This window comes from Argiope bruennichi, chromosome 2 (assembly GCF_947563725.1).
Source record: "Argiope bruennichi chromosome 2, qqArgBrue1.1, whole genome shotgun sequence".
Lineage (NCBI taxonomy): Eukaryota > Metazoa > Arthropoda > Arachnida > Araneae > Araneidae > Argiope > Argiope bruennichi.
Window position 1 is genome coordinate 22,066,844 of NC_079152.1, and position 22,364 is coordinate 22,089,207.

At 27.7% G+C, this 22,364-nt stretch overlaps 1 protein-coding gene across 4 annotated transcripts in view; it reads right to left on the reverse strand.

The window, feature by feature from the left end:
* Nucleotides 1-2,551: 2,551 nt before the first annotated feature.
* LOC129990877 (methyl-CpG-binding domain protein 4-like) overlaps nt 2,552-22,364 on the reverse strand; it is an 86,067-nt gene continuing 66,254 nt past the window's right edge. The window contains exons 1-9 of one of the 4 annotated variants that reach the window (XM_056098188.1): nt 16,961-17,197; nt 15,299-15,428; nt 14,775-14,945; nt 12,649-12,801; nt 11,886-12,013; nt 10,671-10,880; nt 7,902-8,051; nt 6,516-6,619; nt 2,552-2,738 (exon numbers count right to left, since the gene is read on the reverse strand). In XM_056098188.1, coding sequence (XP_055954163.1) covers nt 2,676-2,738; nt 6,516-6,619; nt 7,902-8,051; nt 10,671-10,880; nt 11,886-12,013; nt 12,649-12,801; nt 14,775-14,945; nt 15,299-15,423 — 1,104 coding nt within the window. In that variant the 5' untranslated portion in view covers nt 15,424-15,428; nt 16,961-17,197 and the 3' untranslated portion in view covers nt 2,552-2,675. Of the gene's footprint in view, nt 2,739-6,515; nt 6,620-7,901; nt 8,052-10,670; nt 10,881-11,885; nt 12,014-12,648; nt 12,802-14,774; nt 14,946-15,298; nt 15,429-16,137; nt 16,392-16,960; nt 17,198-22,364 lie in introns of those variants that run through there. The other 3 variants (XM_056098190.1, XM_056098187.1, XM_056098191.1) reach the window with 3 other exon arrangements.

Sequence of the window (22,364 nt, forward strand, 5' to 3'; positions counted from 1 at the left end):
ACATGCAAAGTGCTATTATTGCATTATTTCTTTACTGTTGTCAATACTCGAAAGGTATTGATGGTGGGTGCAAGTATTAATGAGCAAAGGTTTTGGCAATTGTTGCATCAATGGTCTATACAGAAAAACCCAAATAACAAATGAATATTTTAATGACATGTTATGGAATTCCAAAACAACATTTTCGTAGAGTTAAAATCATTGAGACTAGGATAATTTATTCTAATATTTCAGTTTAATTAGAACTATAAAGTTGCATGAGCAATTATAAAACGTTTAAAGTTGAGAATTGGAAATTACATGTTAAGTAGATTGATATTATTTGAAAATGAACTAATCGATGATTTCATTCTCTGCCAAAAGCAAACGCTTAATGATGGAGGAAAAAAAAAAAAAAAAAATTGTCGAACAAAATAAGAAACGCTTGTAAAAGTAGAAAAAAAAATTGTCTTTATGGGAAATTGTATCTCGGAACCATAAGAATCATGCTTTTCAGTTAAAGAAAATCTTTATTCAAAGATTGCCTTGCCATTAAAATGATAACTCAAAATCCAATAGAGATAATTTCAAGAAAGTTACATTAATGGTGTCAAATAATATGAATGAAATAAGGCAAAAGTTTTGGAAATGTTAAAATACTTTTTCATTTATAGGTTACATTAAAATTCATTAAAAAATTTATGAAAAAATGTATATTTAAGAACGTTTACTCCTAATTTACTATCATTTCAATTTTTTTCCCTTTATTTTGGGCCATTTCATACATTTTTTATTTCCTATAATTTTTGTGCAAAGAAATTTACACTTGTGGCGTTACAATTTGGAGAATAATTTTAATTGTTTAGTTGTTTAGTTCAAATTTACTAGAAAATCTCTTGTTTCACAAAAAATATTATATTTATAAAAAAATTTGTTCTCATTTTCTTGTTTCTATTTGACGTATTTAAAAATAATGAAAAACTATTAAAAAATCAAAATATAAAAAAAAATATTAAAAAATCAAAAATCAGTCATATATTTAAAATAATTGGCAAAACGAATAAAAACCAGTCTTCAAACAACAACCACTTTATCGACTTTGTCAATTTTTATGAAAATCGATGACATTGTGGCGGATTGGGATGAGTGAGTATAGAACCTGGGACCTTGTGGTTCGCAGCCGAGTAACAAGACCGCAAGACAGAAGCAATTGCCAGTATTTCGTAGCTGTTAGCAGGCTTATAAGTTTTTCACCACAAGAACAAGATTACTATAAATGTAATTAGTAATAAATGAAATTTGGGACTCAGTTTTACCGTCTAAAATGTAAATAACAATCAAATTTTGAATCAGATCTGTCAATGAGTTAACCATCTGTTGGTCTGTACAATTGCTTATATATAAACACGATAACTCAAAAATGCAAAGGCTTATTTATATAAACAAAGATTATATATTAACACAGTTCCTTTCGGATCTCATTTCTCTCCTTGTTCTGCCAAGCCTGGCATCTTCCTTTGACTGATTTTGCAGAATTCCTATTATATAATTTTTTTCCCTCCACTCTCCACATTCTCTTTATATCTCCCAATTTTTTAAAAGTTATTTTTGCTCTGTTCCGTAACCAATGACAAGCGCTGTTGCAGCAGCGCCATTTACAACAACAACAAGAGTGAGGTGTATAGCGACGTTACGTTCGCGTCATGGTTTATGGTTTAAAAGTGTAAAAAATAAATAAACAGAATAGAAAATTACAGTCATTGAGAATAAGTTTGTGAATAATTTTCCGTTTTCAAACATTCTCTATTATTTTGCCGTTAACTTTCTTTTTTTTTGCAAACAACAATTATTATAGAATTGTATTTTTTTTGGCATCCCCCCTTCGGCATTTCAGAAAGTTCTCTCCAATGAAAGAATTTCGAGTTATCTTGAACTGTTTACAACTTGAGCAAACGATGACGCTTAAAATCCAACCCAGAAAAATTTTCTTCTAAATCCAGAAGACTTCTGATCCCCAGGATAAAGTCCTATGAAGTATTCCTGCCAAAAGGGCAATTAATCTATTGTGAAACCTATTGTATAATTTTACATTTCCGCAACGGTTTATGATTGTAATAAAATCAATTTCTTTTAATTTTTTAGTCAATAGGAATATTTAAACAGAAATTACTAAATACCCATAAATTGGTTGCAAAAAAGACGACACCTTTTTTTTTATACTTAAAAATAATTTTCATTAAAGGAAATCTTTACCAAAGTAAAAATATTTGCAGCATTTGATCAATAAAGGTATAAAAAATTTGATTTAAATAAATAAAAATTATATTTTTAAATTTTAAGAAAATATTATTTATGTCCAATATGCAAAAAAAATAGCAACATTTCCCCACAGTTCATAAAAGTATTTATAACAAAATCAAATATTTATAGAATGAATTGTTTTATCTAAACATATTCAAGAATACGTAATGTTAAAAATTAAACATTTTGTTGGCATGAATAATAGTAAATATTTCAATGCAAAACTTCTCATCTGCAGTAAATTTATAACCAACAAAGGATAATTCAAATATATATACAGAACTTATTTTTATTTCATTTTTTAAAAAGCGATAAAAAATATATACATGCAATTTACAACTAAAAATCCTAAAATGTTTAAACAACTATACAAATAAATAGGAATATAGCATTCACTAGTTGATTGTGGTCTTCAGCCATTCATGATATTTTTCTAACATATGGTCTTTGGGATCTACCTAAAACAAGAAAATATATTGCAAATCCAAATATATAAACATCAGCAGAGATGAAAATTTAACCATTTCTTTGAAAATATGGAATTTAAAGAATGATTAAAAATGAATTCACAGAAATTTATTCAGTTGAAGAGAAAAACACACACACATGCACATTCCTTAATGATATAAAATTTATTTAAAAAATTATAGGAATCACTTTAATTTCAAATTGTTTTTGATTCCAATGAGTTTAAAAAATGAAATCTACCTAATAAAGGCATTTTTTTTAAAGGAAAATTCTCAAAGAGAACCAAATGAGAGAAGGGAAAAAGATTTATTAAATACACACAAAAAAAAATTAAGAAGAAATGATGAAAAGTATTCTTAATTTCTACTAATAATAAAAGAGAATGTGTATTTGTGTTGCTGCTTTACCAAATTCGGCACATGTAAACCTTAAAGTGCCGCAAAAATCAGGAATATTTGTTTGAAATTTTAATTAATTAAAAATTAAACAGAACTCAAGCCATAATAACTTCGGAAAATATTATTGCACAAAAATAAATTTTCTCACCATTTTAAAATTATAAAAAAAAAAAAAATTGTCCTTTTAAGGATATTAATTTAGTAATCGTCCAAATTTTTTCTGAATTTCAGTAATTTCTTACAACGTATTACACAAGCAGCCTAGTTCGTTCGCCCAATTTATCGACTTTTTAGGTTGTTAAATAGATTAATTTGTTATTTGATCCGACTTAAAAACATGAATTCAATCAGTATACTCTAAATTAAAAAGTATATATATTACAAAATAAAAACGGAAGTGAAAATCCTACTACTGATTTAATGACATCTGAAAATATACGACTGAATGTTTTGATGTATAATTTGAAACCCTCTTCATACTACTTAAAAACATTTTTTCAGTTAATGTATCAAATAAGATTAAAAATATTATTCCTTTTAAATAGGAAACTATGCCGAAATGAAATTATTAAAAAGATAATTTTTAAGAGACTTAAGATAATACAAAGATAATTTTTATAAGATAATTGTTTTAGAAAATATGAATTTAAATTTCCATAAGGTAGTCATAACGATATGGTTAGATTTAAAATTAATATATGGTCGATAAAATTGAAACATTTTGAGATGATTTGTCACCAATATCTGAAATGACTGAATTCTTCTGACTGAATACATTTTTGGTGAAATGGCAAAATATCTCCAGAATATTTCTGATAATATTTTGCAGTTCCATTAATTAGCTGAGAGAAACGTTGGATTTAATGTACCTGTAAAAATATTGTATGAATGAAATAGTCTGAAATTTCTATAATGGTTTGTTGATATTTGAATGTTGCCATTCTACAGTAAGTAATAAGCGTGATTTCAGTGCCATGTATGTTAACGTTTTATATATATGGATTGCTGCACTGAGATTCAAACCATTTTCATAGCTTCATCAACTATTTAGATGCATGATTTTCTTCCATTGTTGAAAGCTAATGAAGAAGGATTTTGGAAAGAAGGATCGAAAAATTCAGACGATCGGACATATATGTCTTTACTAACGCGATGGCGTCATGAGATTTGTCTTTATAAGAAAGGTTCAAGTAAGCAATAAACAGAGCATTTGTAAGATAATTAAAATAACATACTTTTACTGTTGGATAATTTGAAGGAATCACGAATATCAAGTTATATCTAAACGATTAAGCTAAAATTAAATATAATCAATATTGCTCATGAGCCAAGTGATCATCAAAAGCGCTAATAATAAATAAATAAAATTGTATAACAAATAAGTAGCCAAGTAGAGTAAGATGTTGATTAAAGAGTGAAGGGAGGGGGGATTTTTTTAGTTTTATAAACTTTTTCAAAGATTCCAAATTTATATAATCTTAATATTATATTTTAAGAAAAGGAACAGAAATAAATAGCACCACAGCATCATAGTCCATAAATGCAATAAAGGCATAAGGCCTATCTTAGGAAAAAAAATCATCATTTTTAAAATCAACACACAACAGAACACAATAAATACAATTTCTAAATGTAAGCTGTTCAATAAAAATGATCATAAATTAATGAAAATTATTATCAGTACTTTCCCTCATATTGTCATGGCCTTTCTCAAATATTCGCTATTGCATGTAATGCATTTATCCTACTTCTTTTTTTCTAGTCTTTAAAACATGTCACAGCCATGTTTTGATAGGCTTATTGGTATAATACTTCGAAAATTAAAACAGAGTTAAATAGCAATAATACTTTTCGAAGTGCATTGTTAAAACAGAAAATCTCCTTTAATGTTAAGCCAACAAAAATGTAATTTAAAAAAATTGCCCCAAGATACACATTTCTATCACCTTGCATAATATATTTGTGCTGAATTAGATATCTCTGAGTCAAATTATTTAGTCTACAGAGTGCCAACACAGGCAATCTTTTTTTATCTTCCCCCCTCTCTATTATATATATATATATCACAGAAATTGCTTTTATTACTTAATGCCAAATGGAAACAATCAGACAAATTGTCATACAAACGTTTCAGATTGTTACATGATGTTAAGTTTGCTTAAAATTCAGCCGCTGCTTCATCTTATAACGAAATGTGAATTATTTTCTAGAGGGGGATAATTGCTTTTGCTGCACTTCATCTCTCAACTTGTCTCTCAAATAAAAAGAAAAATGTTTGGCTGTTCTGAATTTCCTCCAAAGCATCAATTTATTTAAAACTATCTATTTGTCCAAAGGATCAATGGCAAAAAACTGTTTACTTTGAAGCATAATCCAGTAAAAATACTCTTCAATATCAAGAACTGCTTTATTAAATGTTTTTATAGATGCATTGAGTTCAACTTTTGTTGATTAATGGAGTACCCCTAATATCATTAGAAATACTCAGGAGATGGTTCATCTTTTCTCCAAGGTCAGAGGAAAAAAGATGTAAAAGAATTCAAGAAATAAATTTCAAACAGGAAGTTTAATCGAGCATGTAATAAACAGGTTTAATTTTCTCCAAATGGGTAATTGCTATGCCTTAATTATGGAAACTGATGATTATATTTTCAAAAACTCTTATCTGAAAAGATGGTTCTTGCATCATCTTAAAACTCAAAAATAACCTTTTTAATTATATCAGTTTCATTTCTGCTCAATGTTATTTTTATTAAATTTTATTTAAAACACAATTTGTAACAAGGTTTTTAATGCTGTAATGAAATTCAAACTAATTTCATTTCTCCATGAAGCTTGACAACACATGCATTTTCCAATATAAATATTAAGATTAAAAAATTGCTTTCTTTTACCTTAGATATACACACACTGTAATAAATACAATATGTAATGTATTTACAATTAATTTTTCTAACTACTTTTATGGAAACTTAAAAACCACATCGTCTTTAATTTCAAAGTTGAATGAGTTTCTCATATTCCCTGTACCTTTGAAGGACTTATTTCTGTAACTACAAAAAACTTGAAATGCAATATTGTCATATAAAATCCTAATTCTCAAAAATTATTAGATGAGCTTTTTTTTTAAGCTATAGCGTCCACCTCAAACACATAAAAACTTCACAAATATTTCCATACTTTCGCTTTTCAGCATTGGTATAAATAGTATGCTAATTAGGTTCCCAGGCATAATTTCAACAATGAAAATAAATCTGATTAAAAGATGAAAACTTTTGTTTGATTATGATGAAATTGAAATAAAGTAGTGATTACTAGGATAATTTGCCTTTAACATTTAACATGTGTGTGTGTTTGTGTATTACTTACTTGTTTCCATTCATTTATACAAAATATTCTGTAAGAATCATTGCCATATTTTCCAATTCCATGCAGTTCAATTGGATATTTCCAGCTTTTGTTGATATATTCATCTAAAAAACATCAAATAAAAGCATTACACTAAAATTTATTTTGCAATAACTTTGCACTAAATAAAAATAGAAGCAAAATATTAATGACTTATGATCATTCCCTATTACAAAATTTTGATTAAATTAAAAGGACTTTTGTCAGCTAAATTCCAAATGGAATCCATTCAATAAATTAATAAAAATTCTATAAAAAAAGAAATAGATAGCTCCAATAAATTGATATAATCTCCTCTTTGACCTTTTTCAAAGTCATATCTTCAAAAGTAGTTTTTTTTTTTTTAATTTTTATTTTTCAAACATAATACATAAAATTCTTTGCATAGAATAAAAAGTCTAATCTAGATACAAATTAAATATTACTGCATTCCAAATCAGGAATCTTACCCAATGGGAAAAAAATTACGGCTAATTTAAGAACTAATTAATTTCTAATTTAAGAACTTTTCTCTCTGTTATCATAAAAGATCATGTCTCTGCAATTTCATAAGTTTTTACCCCCACCCCCCACCCTTTTTTTTCAGTGGTAAACTGTAATATATAAGTACTATGTATTTTTTTCAGTGTACTAATTAATTATTACAAATAATCTGATGTTAACTGAGAATTACTTGTAACCATTACAAATCATATAATTTTTGTTTCAACAACTTTATGTCAACTATGAATTTCAACATTATACAAAAAGAAACATTCTTCAAATAAAAATGTTCTTAGAAGAATAATGTTTAAAAAGGAAAGGTTTTTTTAAAGTTATTCTAAAATAGAACAAAATAATGTTTTAAGATGTAGCAACTGCTAAATCATACAAATTAAAATACAAAAAAAAAAAGAAAAAGAAAAAAAGTCAACAATATTTTAACTAGATGCAAGATTGTGATTTTTAGAACAAAGCATGAACTTTAGCCATCACTGCTTCGTTAATAAAAATATAATTATAAAGTAATGAAATGTTTGCATGCATTAATATGACTGAAATAAGAAAATGTTTTTAAAAGAAATTAAAATAATTTGTCTTTTATGTTAAAGTAACGTTTTACTGGAAGTCATAAAAAATAGACCTTACTTTGCACATCATTATAATCACTCTGATAATTTAGATACTAAATGAAACACTGGATGGTTGAATATTCAATGCATACAATAACAATTATGTAAATCAACTATATAGATCTGAAGAGGAAACACATTATTAAAATAGCAGAAACAATGGAGAAAACATAGCTGAGCAGCTAAAATAAAATTGTGTATGTTTCCACAGTTCAAACATTTTTACAAAACTTACTTGAAAAGCGAATTATTATCTTTGCCTTTTTATCTTGCAAACCAAGAGGTTCCAAAACTTTTGAAATATCACATGGTTGTGCTGTCATAGCTGCTTCAGGTGTAGGAAACTTAGTAAAAAAATCTGACAAAATTCTTTTAACTGATTTACCTAAAAAAAGCAAATGATTACTTCAAGGTAAGCAATCACTTCAAGTTCCAAAAGAAAAATATTCATAAGAAATTGGATCGATCGTTTTGTTGATTTTAATAGTGCAAGAGCCAGATATCTCTACACTATGCGAGAATATGGTAGGGATAAAAATATATTTAAAATTTTTATTAAAATGTTTTTAAAGGGTCAAAAAAAATACAGATAAAATTGAAGTTAAAAGTAATTTTGGCTAAGTTAAAAAGCATGTAATACCAAATTAAAAATTAAAGTTTCTAAATGTTACAATATTGCAAAAATATTTGATAATACCAAAACAAGAATAAAAGCTATCCCCCCTTATTATCATGACAGTTGGGGGAAATCATTGCAAACATTTAATTGTGTGTTGTTTAATGTATTTATTATATATAAAAGTATGTAATGTACTATTATAAAAGCTTTTAAAATCCATCTACTGAAAGGCACTCTTTTTAAATCTTTGCTTAAGAGCTGCCTTATCTAAACAAGGAGAATTGGCAGAAAGTTTTGAGAGATGGTTCACCATAGCAGGCATTTTTTAGACAGTTTCATGTGGATCACAATAAATAGTATTTTAGTTTAAGGTAATACACTTTCTTTCTCATAATTACTAGTAAAGGGATTGTCATTAGACATGGCTTCCAAATTTGAGATTACAGATGTTAATACAGCATAATTTTCAGAAATTGTGATAGTATTTATTGCTTGTACAGAAGAAGGAGATCCATCACCTTGCATGGAAGATGAGTTTGAAACTTGTAATGATAAAGTTTTCCAAAATTTATATTGTGCCTTCACTTTCTTGTAATTATTTGCTTTAGACAGGTTGTAGGCTTTTTCTTCTAACTGTAATAAAACGAATAAGTCCTTGGTCTTCATATAAGGTGAGGATTGTGAAAGTGGTAGAAGTTATTTAAATAATATGATAATTAAATTTGACAGAGTTTTTGGACCAAATTACAGGCACAGATGATGGAATTATGAAGGAGAAGTTGGAAAGAGAACAACAGAACAGCTTGGAAAGAGAAACAACAGAAATGCCTAGATTTGTTTGATTTGATGGTGTAAAGCATGATTTTTTTTTTAACCACAGAAACATAACTATTCTCAGGTGTTGAAATCTGATATATAAAGCGAGTTTTTTTTTGTCTTGTTTTGAAATATTTCTTGAATTTTTGTAGAAAGCATTTCTTTTTCCAGTTTACATGCAAAACATTTTCAGAAAAATGAAGTGTGGCCTCCCACTGCAAATAATACACTTTTCTTTATCTTAGCAATTAATGCTTACATGTCTGATTTTGTCTTTCAATCTGGGCATAAGACAAGAAATTTTTGCATTTTTGAAACAATAGTTTGGTACATATACTCTAACAGGAAAATATATATAACCCCTTTTATGTTCTCAAGCAATTCCAGCACATAAAATTATATTATATTCCATCTCTTCAAATTAAAATTTAATGTAGATGGATCACTCCCTGATTATTTAACTCTGCAGTTAATTTCAAGGCAGATTCATTATGCATTAGGAAATAAGTCTTCTGGATGAATTCAAAGTGATGTGTAGATAACAGTAACACATACCTTTGAAAGAGATCTAATGCTTAAAATTTGCTTTGTATAGATGACTTTAACAAACCAAAATTTTTGTAATTGATTTAATTTCATCAAGTGCACCAGAAATTGCATTTTCTACTAGAAAAGGTGATAAGCTATGGCTTATATAGTTTCTACACTAGATAACTTTATGTACAATATAAAAGATTGAAAAAAATATTTAATTTTGGAAACTATTGATTCATGAAATTATTAGATTCAATTTGTTGCCTATTGGCAGGAACATATTTGGTTCTGTCTATATGATATTTTAATCCAACAGCACCACCTACCTCAGATTCCAACAAGAGATGGAACCACAAGTTCTTGGAATTCTAATTTTAGCCAGAACTTACACTCAGAGTCCTTTCTGGGGATAGTGACCTTTCTTAACACTAGCCCACAGAACAAACACTTCACTTGATCTCTAACAGACTAACCATTGAGGGTCTACCTATAAGTCAACTTAATAACCAAGGGCCATAGCACACTCATGTAATGGGGATCACCATGCATGGCCAATATGTAGGGGTTCTTGCTGTCCATATAATACTAGAAGCAAATAGTTCTGCATGGAGAGTTTCTACATTTGCTATTGAAGGAGGAAAATATCAAGCAGAAGGCGAAAGGGAGGTTAAACTTAAAGGTAGGGTCAGGAAAGGTCAGAACATATTCATTCTCTCTTACAAAAGGTGAACCCCTCAGACTAAGAAATCTTAGGAAATATATTTTTCTTATTTGTAAACAACATGATAATAATTGACTTTTTATAAGACATATGTGACATTTTTTATTTTATTTAGAATTTGATAAATTAAAAAAATACTATGCAGTTTACATCTTCCAATTTGAGTTTTTCATGCAAAATAGATTTTAATACATTAATTCCTATAGTATAGAAAGTAGTTAGTCATTTAAGAGATTCTATGTTTGCAATTAATAAGTTTGACAATAATAAACTGATTTGAGCTTTAATATAACATATTTATATTATAATAGTACCTGTTGTTTTTTGAAGACAAATTGTTGCTATAAGTAATTTCCATGGATCATGATACAGATCTTCTTGTATTAAATTATAAGGGGATCTTGGAGGAATCCATTTTGGGATATTTTTTCTGAAGAAACTTGGAGTTAAGTGTTGGTTAACTTTGTTTTTCATATTGAAGTAAGGGCTCTGACGCTTCTGAATTTTTGTTGCAATTTTGATGGCTAAAATTAAAGATAGAATACATATCAATATGTTTTATTTTTACATAAAAATCAGTACGAAACTCTTTGCTTTAGTTATATTTAACATTTTAAAAAGCTACCAATCAAATTAAAAAAAAATTAGTTAAAATATAATTTTTAGTTTCAATATTTTTATATAAATTAACTGAGATATAAATTATAATAAAAAAGTTTTTGAAGCAAGCTACAAATTTAATAAAATTTAAACCAACCACTACTGGTATATAGATGATAGGTTAAGGAGTTTATTACCAATATTTATTATAATTATTGTATTTACCTCTGACTAATGAGGGGAAAAATAATGATAAAGATTAATTATTTCAAAATGCAGAGAATAAAAGAAGCTCAAAACTGTTAAGAAACCAAAAAATGAAATAAAGGATAACTAAGATAATCACAAAAAAAAAAAAAAAAAAAAAAAAACTAAATTTGCATAGCTAAACAAAAAAATTGGAGAAACTGCTTAAGAAATATGTTACCTACAATTATCAGAATAATTAAATCTCATGAAAATAGAGAAACACATCTCACAATTAAGAAATTTATATACACAAGATAACATCAGGTTTAATTAAATTGCAAGTACATAAAACATTTTTTTTTTTTTTTAGAAAAAGCACTTTTTAGAATCAAGATTAACTTTTGCTTTTGCATCACTCTCATGACGCTTGTACAGTGATGGTTTGTAGTTTGGGTAATAGCATAAACCTCAATTTTAGAAAATTAGCATGGTCTTGAATTCACATGTTCTCTCATCATAATTTAAACAGAGAGATATCATAAATGTATTCATTCAACTATGAAATCTAATGAGAAGAAGTACAAGGGAGCAATTCTATTATTTATAGAAATTCAAGATATCATGTTTTATTTTTAAGTTTCACCTCTTAAAAAAAACTTATCACTATCAGAAATAACATTGTACCCTGAAATAATAAGAAACTAAAATTAAATTCTGAAATATAACAATAAAAAACTTACTGGATTGTTTATTGTAAGAAATTTTTTCATGCTGGTTTTCAATCAAAGTATTATCATGATCTCTAAATCTTAATTCTCTACTATCCATAAAACCTGATGCGTTTTTAGAATCACAAATGTTGACTACACTATGGAATAATAAAAAATAATTATTTTAACACATAAAAAACTTATTTATTACAAACTTTACATAAGAAAGAAAACCAAAATATCTTTCTAAAGGACAAAGAACTAAGTATTAATAGTCTCTTTTTTGTCTTCCTGAAAATTAGTATTTAATGATTTTATAACACCTTCTTTCTCTAACTATTATGTATACAAGTGACAAAAATATATTTTACTAGCTAGCTGTTGATTCAATAGAAGTATTTTTGAATTTTTAAAGAGCAAAATAATTAAAATATTATTCAATTAGTAATGTAAAACATATTTTACAATTAATGATTTACTATTTTCAGTTTCATACTTTGATAATGCATAAAAATGTATGTTACTTTTTCTTTCAAAGATAAAAATATATATTTTAAAAAGTCAAATCAAGTCTTAACTGAAAATTCTTAATCATGGCTTATATTAAATAGTTTTATTAAATACTATAATGAATTTTTAACTATACAAATCATTATTAGAATTCAATTTGATTAGAAATACTATTAAATAAGTGAAAGTCATATGATTTATAGTAGTTTCTCATATTTTAAGGGCAAACACCAGCATTAAGATGATTTGTAAAAGATACAAAGAAATGAAAAAAAAAAATTACCTATCTTTATAAGAAAATTCTTCTGGTTTTTCAATTTGAATAATTTCTTCTGGAGAATTATTATAATCTTCAATTTCATTACAGTTGGATTCACTAGTATTGATTGATATAATTTCTTCCATGTTCCGCTCATCCATTTTCTCTGGATCTATACTAAATCAGGATTTTTGAGGTAAGATATACTTGACACATTTATAAATGAGATGAAAAATCTAATTCTTAGTTAAATAAAAAAAAAAATCATCACATGTAATAAAGTTGTCTATAAAAGCATGTGTATATTAAGATATTGTTTACATTCTTCATAATTAGACTTAATATTAATATTAACATACAGCAAAAATTAGGGCTGGGGGGAGAAGCACTGCAATCTCTAACATAATAAGCATCAATCATACAAAACAGAAAATAGATTTTTAAAAACAGATGGTGATTTTGACTGTAAAATTACCAAAAATTACAGAAAGAGAATCATAAAATTACCAAAAATTAAGAGGAATAGAATTGTAATAATAATTGAATTTTCAGAGATTTTCTGAATGAACGGAAACAAAGGTGAAAAAAATAGCAATTAAAAATGAAAATTTCTCTTTTTTACAAAATTGAATATTGCCCTATCAAATGTCAGAATTAATGTTTTTTACAATAATCATTCTTCCCATTAGTAATTACTCAGAAAATCTATTGTTGGTAGAAAAGACAGTTATACTATACTATATTATTAACATAGAAATTAATTAAAAATCAGCATAAATTTCAAATCCTGCCACAATATATATATATATATGTAATGATATTTCAACTTTAATTTCAATTTAATTAATTTCCAAGATTTTATCTTAAGTTAGCTCATAGTAAATTCATTCTAAAATATTCTCTTATTTCATGATACAATTCCACTTTCTCTACTTAATTAATTCAAGAGAAGCTTTACAAAATTGCTTAGTCAGCTAAACGCCAATACTTTCACACGCTCGGCGTGAAGGGGTAAAAATGTCCAGTCAGCACATTCTTTCTTAAAAGATCCCTGTGTTTCCCTTACATGTGATTGACATGTGTCAGAAATCCCTATCAGAATCTTAATAAGATATTAGCACTGTGAAGAAATATTTTCCCTATCAAAATCTAAGGTTATATAAGGCGAGGGATAATTCATTTCGGCCCCTTTTTTCCCCACTTCGGCTTTTGTACTGCACTGTGGCGGACATCTTGCCCGCGTCTCTGCTTGTAAATAATCATGCTTTTCCTGATGGATTAAAAAGAATTTTAAGAAGTTAAAAGTTTCTTCAATGTCTTCAAACTGCATCCTGCTTCACAACAAATAATATTATATATATATATACACAATAGTAATAAAAACCTAGTTAATAGGAAAAAAAGTAACAAAATTAAACCAAATAAAATAAGAATCCGGCCTGAAAACTTTTTCAAGGGTCACCCTCAGGCAGGGATTAAAAAAAAAAGGAATTTTTTCTGTGAGGAATAAATAATTGGACATTTTAGTCTTTATTCCTCACAGAAAAAATCCCTTTGAATCCCTGTCTGAGGGTGACCCTTGAGAAAATCTTCAGCCCAGCTTCTTATTTTATTTGGTTTAATTTTGTTATTTTTTTTCCTATTAACTTGGTTTTTATTACTATTGTCTTGATTCATCTGTATTTTAGTAGTAGCTGCATTTGCACTCTCTAAATGCAATGGTGCTTTTTCTGTTCTTTTTTTAGTTTTTAGTTTGAATCAGAAATAATTTTTTAGTTGCAATACTGAAATAATTTAGTTTTGTTTCAAAAATAATTTTAATTTTAAATTGTTTCAATAATAGGTTTTAATTACCTAATGCTTATATTTTTGGTTACTATATATATATTGAGAATTATCACAATCCTTGCATAATCTAGATATTATTTGAATTTGATTTACAAAATTTTTTTAAACATTCAGAAGTCAAAAATTTTTTAACAGCTTTTAAAAATTACATAGAAATACAATTTCCATCTAATGCAAATTACTGTATATTATCTACCAGATTTTAATAATTATGTATAGTTAAACTGCAAGAAATATATCATTAAAAAAGCATAACAGAATGAAAAAAAAAATGCTACAATTGAAAAATGAAAGAATGCGACCTGATTTCATTTATAGTTTTGTCTGGTATTTCTATAGGTTCATCTTCTTCTATAGACAATTCCTGATCTTGATGAGTAGAAAAATCAAAGCTTGTTATATTAAATTCAGCTCCAGTTGTTTCTATGTGTCTTTGAAGACTTTTCTTGGACCTAAACATTTGTCCATCAGGACTGTAAATACAAAATTTTAATAAATTATTCAGGAAAAATATAAATTAATACATATCATATAAAATATAGGCACTTTTTCACTATCTCGTCAACAATTATAGTTAAGCAAAAATTCTGCCACAAAAAGTCATTGTTTTGTAAGTGAATCAATTATCAATATAAAAATTAAACATTTTCACATTTTATAGAGGAAAGTTGCTTACTTCCCATTGGCATACATTTTGAAAATTCTTGCTAATAGAAATGTGTGACATTTAATGAAAATTTCAGCTGTAATGTGCTAACAAAAAAAAAGTACAAAATTTTCTAGAGTATTCAAAGGAAGGAAAAAAAAAAAAGTTTCATATAATCACCTATAAAAATAAACATCAAATTTCCCTTTTGTCTTCCCCGATTTTCTTTTTTTAACAACTCTCTTCCAGCCATCAGGTACTGTCTTACACTTCACAATTTCAGCCTGATATCCAGTCAAATTCATGATTTCTAAATCATACAAAAAGAAATCAAATATTTATATGCAAATATTCTTTATATCTCTTTCTAATAAATAGGTTTTTTTTTTAATAATTAAATTTCCAAGACATTCATTACTTAGATCATATGAAAAAAAAAAAAAATGAGATTTAAATGTACATAAACATCAATCTGAAATATATTTTATATAATTTTATGAAAATGAGTAAATAAATGTATATTAGCACCAAAGGAAGGGAGAAAAAAAGTCAATTCAGATGCCTGAAGAATTAATTGCAACATTTACTTACAACTGCAAAAAAAAGAAAATGTAAAATCAATAATTTTTGAAAAATTAGTATTATGATATTAAATAACAGAACCAAATTATAAACTGAATATTATGATATTAAATCTTTTTTAATCTGAATTTTTATTAAATATAAGGGGACTTTATAAAGCTTTAGAATATAGCTAAAATTTTATTTTTATTTAATATCAACAAATATTAGGCTATTCAATATAATAATATACAATTCAGAGGCATATTAAAAATTAAAACATCCTTGTATTTTCCATATTAAATATCCATCACTGTTTTTATGCTACAAAGTGTGCAGTTAGTTAAATGTTTAGATTTTTTTAAAAACTAATAACAGATGTTTAAAATATATTACTCAATAGAATAATATTTTTTTTTTCAGATTAAATTTGAATGAGCTACAAAAGCTAAACTTACTGGCTTACTACCAGTATACTGTGCAATACTCAGACCTAACCAGAGGCTATGTGGAAAAATTACCAGTATAATAATTTACTACCAGATGAATAATTTTACAATGATATTTATACTGCATCCAGATATATTTCAAATTTTATTAAATTAATTTTAATACACTACTTTTTTTTAAGTTGACAAGATGATTAGAGATTTTTTAATATAAATATCATGTATCATCAGAATAATTTCCCAAAATAGAAGTAACATTTTCCAAGTTTCATTAAATTGAAATATAAAAGAGTAATTCAGATAAAATTAAAAAAAACAACTTTTCTTTATTTTTTTTTCGTTAGTTTATTTTTAGCAGATAGATAGTTAGGGGGTAAAAAGAAAAGAAAATGTTAAGCAAAATGACACAAATAAGATGTTAGAATCAGAGAATTAAAACATGATTCATTAAAGAAATATTAAAAACTATAAAATAAGTACAGGATTAAATATATCACTAATTAAGATTGAAACAAAAATGTTGAAATAATATAAAAATCATTCTGAAATTATTGAACGGCATTTTTTTTCAACGAGGGAATTATGATCGGATCTACAGGTAAGCAACTTCAGATGAAGGGGAAACAATAAAGGAAATTATAATTATTAAATCTTTTATAAAACAGGAAACCCATAAATTATTTCATTAGTTAACCTGTTCAGCAAATATCTAAAGTCTAATTCTAACAATTTAACGCCTAAATAATAAATTTACTAAAGAAGCTACACAAAAAAATATTCGGAAACTTTTTTCTCAATATATAATAAAGCTTTTTTATGGTTAAATACGTACATTATAAATTAAGTAATTTTCACTGGTTATTTTAATAGGTCTTCAAATTATTTCACAAATATTATTTTTAATAATGCAATAATATAGGTGATCAGTTAAGTCAAAAACTCTTTTCCTTAAAATTATAATTCGGTTTCCTTATAATTAAAACGCATGAATTGATTGATTGAATGAGGGGGGTTAAAGGATTTTTAGTAACAAGGGCTGTCATCCCAATAACGCATGCAAATATTGTAAACAAACAAATCCAAACAAAAAAATGTCTTCACTTCAAACTCACTACAGATTCAAATTAAGCGTAGAAAAGAAAAATTCCTCCCCTCCCCCTAAGGATTCAAAATACTTCAAGTACGATTTTAAAGGATATACGTTTGTTCTTAGAATATATATATATATATATATATATATATATATATATATATATATATATATATATATATATATATATATATATATATATATATATATATATATATATATATATATATAAACTTCTATTTCTATAAAATCTTCAAATCTATCTTTCTTCAAATCTATTGATTCAAAAACAAAACTTTACATTAAAATATTTATTTCAGGTTTTAAGTGTCAGGCACATACACAGAAATTATTCCTATTCTTAGCATTCAGCTTTTAGACTAAATTCCCAACTTGAATCTTGTATTCGAAATTGTAGCGAATCGTTATGAGCGAGGATAGAACCTGGGATTTTGTGGTTCGCAGCCCAGTAACAAGACCAGAAGACAAAAGCAATTGCTCGTGTTTCGTAGCTGCTAACTGGCTTATAAGCTTTTCACCACAGTACTCTCCCTCCAGTGAATCGGAGGTGAGACGAACGATATGGCTGTTGAGTGGTGATGTATTTAGCTGTTGAGTCTAATGCGCCTGTACCCATTTGAGTTGCGCCAAGAGTTATGGCGAGCGTGTGTGGCTGAGTGGTTGCTGTTGCACTAAGAGAGTCTGACGGATTTGTGTTGCTGCGGCCTTTTTGTGTTGCTGCTTCAAATGAGTCTGACGACTTTGTGTTGTTGCGCCAAGTGAGTCTGATGACTTTGTGTTGTTGCGTCAAGTGAATCTGAAGATTTTGGTTTGCTTTGGGTAGATGGCACCCCAACAGCTGTACGAAGGTTGAAGGTTCATCATCCGAGGTCACCAATGTAGTGGAGAGTACTGTAGTGAAAAGCTTATAAGCCATCTAACAGCTACGAAACACGGGCAATTGCTTTTGTCTTGTGGTCTTGTTACTTGGCTGCGAACCACAAGGTCCCAGGTTCTATCTTCGCTCATACCAATACGATACATTGGTGACTTCGGACTAGGGTTTATACAAAAACCGACTTTTTGAAAACCAGTTTTAGAATTCGATATTTCCAAAAGGACCGGTTTTAGCCGGTTTTCGAATTTTTGTCAATAAAAATTGAATAGAGAAAAATAAAATATTTTCCCTATTCTATTTTTTCCATTTTATTTTAATTTATATAAAATAACAAAAAACGAAATCAATATCAAAGTCAAAATATAGAAAACAAAATTAAAGATTTCATATACATATTACTTACACAAAATAACGAAAACTCAAACATAAATTTCAAATAATATTTATATTATTTTCACTAATTTTAATTTCTCCTAAGAAAATAGGATTTTAAAAAACATAAAATATCCACTGAACGGTGGCTAAGTCTCGTTCTTATTTTGGGCACAATACTGCCTGAAATTGAAAATACTCGGTTCACTAATTACTGAGTTTGGCATCAAATTACAAATCTGAGTTTTTTGTTCTTTTATTCGTTTATTCAAATAATGAAAATTCAGCTTTCAGTGTCTTTGGATTTGTAAGTTTTTCTTCAGTGCCTTCAAAAAATTAAACAATTATATTATTTCCGACAATTATTTTATAAACTGCTTTCAAATGATTATGTAGATTGCTCGTAGATGATCCTTGGCAGCTCAACATTTTATTACAATGATTTCAGATTGCCTTGTCTATCCTGAACTTTTTGAAACTATCCCAAACTTCCGATCTACTCATTTTTATCTAAAAATGAAATTAAAGTTATTGAATAAATATTTTTGATGTTTATTTTACTATTTTAACTATTAATATTAACGCAATTTAAAATAATCTAATCTACACATTTTCTAGGAATTTTGTAAAAAAAAAAAAAAAAAAAAAAACATTTCTTAATCTAATTCCGATGCTTGCTAAAGATATAATTTATGTTAAAACGTTGCGAAAGAAAATATGGAATATTTTAACTCCCTGTGTTTTATTTAAAATTCCATTAAACGGAAGCCAGAACTTCTTATTTTACACTAATTTTTGATAGAAGAAATTTATATAATAAAATTTAAATTTTAAAATGTAAAATAGAAAATATAAGCATAAAAATTAACATAATTAATACTTACGTTATTTTTACCAAATATAACAACTTTATATTTTTGTTACCGGTTTTCACTTTCACAATATTAAGCAAACCTGTCGTGACTCGAGACGGATCGGATTCTGAGACCACATTTCAATTCCATTTCATTAAGGGGTGAGATGCGGAACGAGGAGCACATTTGACCTTGGATTTATCGCATTAAATACTTTTTAGTTCTATTTTTTTCACGTGTATGTGAGTGTTATGTCATTTCTGACAGCATTTTATTTTAACTGATTATTTCGTATTGATATGGTTAGTTCAAATGGTGTAATAAAGCTTTCAGGAGTGGTACGAAGAAAATTTTATATGATATCATTAAATACTGTGATCAAGAAGCAGAAAACGGTGAATTATTTATTCCTTTCACACGTTCTTCGAAACGAGCCAGTCAAATTGCTGACGTTTCTATTAGCACCGACTTCATACCGATAGACAAAACATCCGACGAGAAGCAAGAGATGAACTTTATCAAACTTTTGTTTCCCCTAGAAAAAAAAAAAAATTGAAAAGGTATTTTCAAGAAAAACAGAAATTGGCGAATTCGAGGCGCAACTGTGCAGTGCACAAGCACTGGCCACCGTAACTTGCAACGTTGAAAAAATGTGCTGCCCGTTGGATAGAATGAATATCAAATCAAACAAGTTCAGAATAAATTTTTACATAATAATAGGAATTCTTAAAACAGGTTTTCTTAATTTAAAAACTGGTTTTCGAATGTGACAAATTTACATTAAAAAACCGGTTTTTTAAAACCGGGTTTGAAAACCGTCAAACCCTACTTCGGACGTTGAACTTTCAACCTTCGTATAGCTGTTGTGGCGCCATCTACCCACAGCAACCCAAAGTCGTCAGATTCACTTGACGCAGCAACACAAAGCCGTCAGACTCACTTGGCGCAACAGCAACCATTCACCCACAAACGCTTGCCATGACGCTTGGAGATGGTCAAATGGGTACAGGCATAATAGACTAAACAACTACATCCCCACTCAACACCCATATCGTTCGTCCCACCTCCGACTCACTGGAGGAAGAATACTGTGGTGAAAAGCTTATAAGCCAGCTAATAGCTACAAACACAGGCAATTGCTTTTGTCTTGTGGTCTTGTTACTGGGCTGCGAACTACAAGGTCCCAGGTTCTATCATCGCTCGTAATAATCCGCTACATGATATGTATTTTGGTGGATACCGCACGAGGGAGGAACACGTATATTTGCGGGTCTTCAGTTCGAGTCTCGAAGCCGCAAAATGCTTTTATATGTATTTCAACTATTTTTTCTTTTCTTTAATTTTTTTAAATATTATTTAGAATACTAATTCTATAGTTACACTAAATTATTCCAAATTATTATTTCAAAAATAAAATTTTACGTTAAAATATTTATATAATTATATGATGTTTTAAGTCCCAATATCATGCACATGTACAAAAAGGATTCCTATTCTTAGCGTTGTGATTATAGACCAGATTCCCATCGTATTTTAAACTTGAAATGGATTATCGTATTAAGAATCAAGACTCCTCAACCGTTATCGTGATATGCTTGGTGGATAACGCTGCAGAGAGGAACACTCGAGTTTCGAATCAGCAAAATGCTTTTTTATACATTTCATCTTTTTTTTTTACTTCTATTATTTATTTTGAATACTAATTAAATAGTTATACTAAATTATTCCAAAAATAAAATTTTACAATAAAATATTTATATATTTCTTTGAAATTTTAAGTGCCAAGATCACGCACATGCGCAAAATTGATACGTATTCTTAGCATTGCACTTTTAGACCAGATTTCCAGCATATTTGAAACTTGGATTGTCGTAATGGGACTTGGGATAATCGTATTAAGAATGAAAGACCCCTCAGCCGCTCAAGGAATAAGGGGCTTGGTGGATAGAGCGACAGGGAGAAACCAATATTTTTGCTGGTCTTTAGTTCCAGTCTCAAAACCACAAAATGCTTTTATATATAAATTTCATCATTTATTTTTAATACTAATTCTATAGTTACACTGAATTATTCCAAAATTAAAATTTTAAAAAATCAAATTTTACATTTAAATATTTATATATTTCTTTGAAGTTTTAAGTGCCAATATCATGTACATGCTCAGAAAAGATTCCAATTCTTAGCATTGTGCTTTTAGACCGGATTTCCACCGTATATGAAATTTAAATTGGTTTTTCTTATTAATAATATTAGACCCCTCACTGGTGATATGTGGTCGTAATATGTGGCTTGGTGGATAGCGCGGCAGAACGAAACGTAAATTTTTGCTTGTTTTCAGTTCGAGTCTCGAAACTGCAACATGCTTTTATATATATTTAATCTTTTTTTTCTATTACTTATTTTGAATACTAATTCAATAGCTATACTAAACTATTCCAAAATTAAAAATGTACATTAAAATATTTATATATTTATTTGAAGTTTTGAGTGACAAGATCATACACATGTGCAGAAAAGATTCCTATTCTTTGCATTGTGCTTTTAGACCATATTCGCAACGTATTTTTTAACTTGAAATGGATTGTCGTATTAAGAATCTAAGAATCTTGGTGGATAGCGCGGCAGAACAGAACGTAAATTTTTGCTGGTTTTCAGTTCGAGTCTCGAAACTGCAAAATGCTTTTATATATATTTAATCTTTTTTTTTCTATTACATATTTTGAATAATAATTCAATAGCTACACTAAACTATTCCAAAATTAAAAATTTACATTAAAATATTTATATATTTATTTGAAGTTTTAAGTGGCAAGATCATACACATGTGCAGAAAAGATTCCTATTCTTTGCATTGTGCTTTTAGACCATATTCGCAACGTATTTTTTAACTTGAAATGGATTGTCGTATTAAGAATCTAAGAACCCTCACCCACTGTCGTGATTTGTGGCTTGGTGGATAGCGCGGCGATGAAGAAAAATTATTTGTGCTGGTCTTCAGACTAATATATATCTTGCTTTTTGA